Source organism: Vigna radiata, unplaced genomic scaffold (assembly GCF_000741045.1).
Source record: "Vigna radiata var. radiata cultivar VC1973A unplaced genomic scaffold, Vradiata_ver6 scaffold_129, whole genome shotgun sequence".
Taxonomy (NCBI): domain Eukaryota; kingdom Viridiplantae; phylum Streptophyta; class Magnoliopsida; order Fabales; family Fabaceae; genus Vigna; species Vigna radiata.
In genome coordinates this window covers 686,024-690,137 of record NW_014543107.1, presented here as the reverse complement: position 1 = coordinate 690,137, position 4,114 = coordinate 686,024, and the positions used below count along the sequence as shown (strand labels likewise).

General features: G+C 41.9%; 1 protein-coding gene across 1 annotated transcript in view; it reads right to left on the bottom strand.

Moving 5' to 3' along the window:
- LOC106752940 overlaps positions 1-548 on the bottom strand; it is a 2,369-nt gene extending 1,821 nt beyond the window's left edge. The window contains exon 1 of the mRNA XM_014634719.1: positions 473-548. Coding sequence (XP_014490205.1) covers positions 473-548 — 76 coding nt within the window. The remainder of the gene's footprint in view (positions 1-472) is intronic.
- Positions 549-4,114: the final 3,566 nt, after the last annotated feature.

The window sequence follows — 4,114 nt, the reverse complement described above, 5'->3', positions numbered from 1 at the left end:
TTATGATATTTTAATTAACCTTAATAAAATACCAAAATACCCTTTTGAAGTGAGAAGAGAGGGATTAATTTTAATAACTCTAAAATAATCCCAATAACTTTAATACTTTAATATTCTAATAATCATCACATTACAATCTTTACATCAAAGTTATACTTTACATTACATGAACCAATGTTAATTATTAATATAATTTAACAAGACTACACAAAACACACACTATCAACTGATGAATAACCTCCTCCTTTTATTAACAATAACCCAAAGTGTAGTATATCAGAAACAAAGAGAGCTTATCCTCCCCCATAGGAAAACAATTACTGTTAGAATTCACAATTAATCAAAAGCTGTATAAAAAGTTTATTCTAAAACTATTTATATGAAGTTATTTCTCGCCCTTCCTAACTGCCAAGGCAGTTAGGCTATTCACGTTTTTTACGTCTCTAGTATACCTTCAATCTCCTAACATTACCTTCCTCTTTTTCAGCAACCTTGTCCTCAAGGTTGAAGTCAGGATATTGATCCTGGATGGTGATTATGTCTTCCATGTTGTACCCTTTTTTCCTCCTTCTTGCCACTCCACTAGAACTTGCTTTGACAGCTCATCTCCTTGCTGCACTTGCCTGTTGTCCAGAATCCTCACAGGCCAGTATGTTGGGCCTTCTCCCTACAGTTCAAAAGGCAAGTTCTTCTCCACCGTCTTGTCACCTATTGCCTTTTTCAGTTGGGATACATGAAACACTAAGTGGATCCTAGCAGATTCTGGCAATCTGAGTTTGAAAGCCACTGCTCCCACTTCTTGCACCACTTGAAACGACCCAAAATATTGTGCTGACAGCTTTGGATGCAGTATCACTGGCATGGAAGACTGCCTATGAGGTCTAATCTTAAGATAGACCCAATCATCCACCTTAATGTCCGCGGGTCTCCTCTTTTTATTCTCGTGCTGTGTCATCAAATCTTGGGCTCAAGTTAAATGAAACTTTAATTGCTTAAGTGCTTCATCCCTTTTTCTTAGCTCTTGAGCCACCGCCTCCACGGGTGTTTCTCCTGGAACAAATCTACTCAAAGATGGGGGAGCCCTGGCATAAACAGTTTTGAAAGGGGTGCATCCGGTTGCTCCTTGGTAACTGGTGTTGTATAAGTACTCGGCCCAAGGTAGCATTGCATTCCAACTTTTTGGTTGTTTAGAGCAGAAACAACGTAAATAACCCTCCACAATCCGATTTAAAACTTCTGTTTGACCATCTGTTTCAGAGTGATAAGTTGTACTCATCCTGAGTTGGGTGCCTTGCATCTTAAACAACTCCTTCCAGAACAAGATAAGGAATAAGGGATCCCTATCACTGACATTCGAAACTGGAATCCCATGCAATCTTACTATCTCCTTAACAAACACCTCTACCATTGTCCGCGCTGAATAAGGGTGTTTGAGTGACAAAAAATGCGCATACTTGCTCAAGCGATCAATCACCACCAATATTGCATCATAACCTTGTGATTTTGGCAGCTTCACAATAAAATCCATACTCACCTCTTCCCAAATAGCGTGAGGTATAAGTAAGGGTTGTAACAACCCTTGGGGAGAAGCTACCAAGTACTTGTGTTGTTAGCACATCAAGCATCCAACCACAAAGTCAGTAACGGACTTCTTCATTCCCACCCAATACAAAGATTGGGCCACCTTCCTATAAGTTCTATAGACCCCTAAATGACCTCCTGTGCTGGTCATATGAAACACAGCCAATAATTTGGGAATCCACACAGATTGGGCGGATATTACCAATCTTCCTTTGTAATGCAACCTGTCATGCTCCAACGTATAAGTCGTATGCGAATTCGGATCTTTTTGGATTTCAGATATCACTTCTGTTAACCCTTCATCCTGCTCCACCTCCTTGAGGACTTCTTCAAAGTCCTGCCAGTATGCCCTAGCAATCATCTGCAATTCCTTTTCTTCCCCACCTCTTTCCCCTCTTCTGGACAGGGCATCAGCCACCCTGTTAGTACTTCCCACCTTATACACAATCTTAAAGTCATATCCCATCAATTTTGCCATCCAATTTTGTTGATTTTGAGTTGTTATTCTTTGCTCTAGCAAATATTTTAGGCTCCGTTGGTCAGTATGTACAATGAACTTCTATCCCAACAGGCATGGCCTCCAATGTTGAATAGCCATTACTAAAGCCATCAACTATTTTTCGTAGATCGATTTGCTTAAAGACCTTTCCGATAGAGCCTTGCTGAAAAAGGCTATTGGTATTTTTTCCTTGAGTCAGCACTGCTCTCACTCCTCCCCCAAAAGCATCACATTCGATATGAAAGGGTTGGGAAAAATCTGGCAATGTTAGTACCGGTCCAGATGTAACAGCTTCCTTCAGCCTTGTCATTGTAGTCGTGGCTTGATCAGACCAAACAAAGTTACCCTTCTTCAACAGCTCTGTTAAGGGTTTTGCAATTTTTCCATACCCCTGTACAAAACGTCTGTAGTAGCCGGTTAAGCCAAGAAATCCCCTCAAAGCTTTTAGGTTCTTCGGTTCTTCCCATTACAAGATCGCCTGAATTTTCTCTGGGTCCATCTCAACCCCTTCTTCTGAAATTTGGTGCCCCAAGTATCTAATTTGTCTTCTCCCGAATTCACACTTCTTTTTTATTGGCTGCCCATTCATTCTACTGTAACATGTGTAGCACCAAACTCACTTGCTCTAGGTGGTCTTCCCAAGTAGAGTTGTACACCAGAATATCGTCAAAGAAGACCAAAACAAACCTCCTTAGATATGGCTGTAGTAAATTATTCATGGAACTTTGAAACGTTGAGGATGCGTTGGTGAGGCCAAAGGGCATCACCAAAAATTCGTAGTGGCCCTTATGTGTCTGAAACATTGTTATATACACATCCTCCTCTCCCATCCGAATTTGATGGTATCCGCTTTTAAATTTATTTTTGAGAAATAGGTAGCCCCTCTCAACTCATCCAAGAGTTCTTCTATTACTGGAATGGCAAAATTATCTGGTATCGTTGCTCGGTTAAAGGCCCGGTAGTCCACACAAAAGCGCCAACTGCCATCTTTCTTCTTTACCAAAATAACGAGATTTGAATATGGGCTAATGCTTGGTCGAATTATCCTTGCTTTCAACATATCAGCAACCTGTTTCTTAATTTCTTCCTTCAAGAGATGCAGATAACGATAAGGACGAACGTTTACAGGAGCTTCCCCTTCTTTAAGGGTGATGCGGTGCACCATATTTCTTTTTTGGCGGTAGGCCACCTCTTTCTTGAAAAACACAGGAATGTGAGTCTAGAATTTTCTCCATCTCTGCCTGTTGTTTTTCAAACAACCCCTGACATACTACTGTATCTTCTTTCTTTTCCACATGACCCAGGTCCTACACCAAGGTCCAGGATTCCACCTCTGTAATTTTTAATAAAGACTTGGGCCCCACCACTCATCTAGCCAAAGTCGGATTTCCTTTAATAGTCACCTTCTCGCTGCCCTGTTTATACACCATATTCATCTCCCCCCAGTTAAGCATCACTTCTCCTAACTTTGCCAACCATTCCATCCCTAAGATGACATCCACACCTCCCAACTCAAACAAGTGGAACCTCTCTTCAACGTCAGTCCCAGCTAACGTAATCATCACCTTCTCACAGTACCCTCGTGTTCTCTTTCGATGCCCATCACCTAGACTTACTTCATAGGGGGTGTCCGTTATCGGCAGCTTCAACTCCTCCACTAATGCCCGACTAATAAAGTTGTGGCTAGCGCCACTGTCGATGAGTACTAGTACTCTTCTGTCTCCAATCCTCCCTACTAGTTTCATAGTTTTGGGTTGTGTTATCCCCTCCGCCGAGCACGCCGATAATTCCATGGGTTTCTGGTCAGCGTCGGCTACTTCTACATTATCCTCTTCTTAAAAATAAAAGCACCACACGTTTGGACATTTAGAAAGGCCAACAGCGGGGCCTAGTTGCATATGGCTGTATGTGTTTCTTAGGCAGCTGCACATCAAAAACGGCCTGCAGCCATTTATATTTTTATCTAGCAGCTTGGTTGTAAATCTAGAAGGCACACGGAGAGGGCCATGGTCCAGCACATGTTGGGGCTGCATC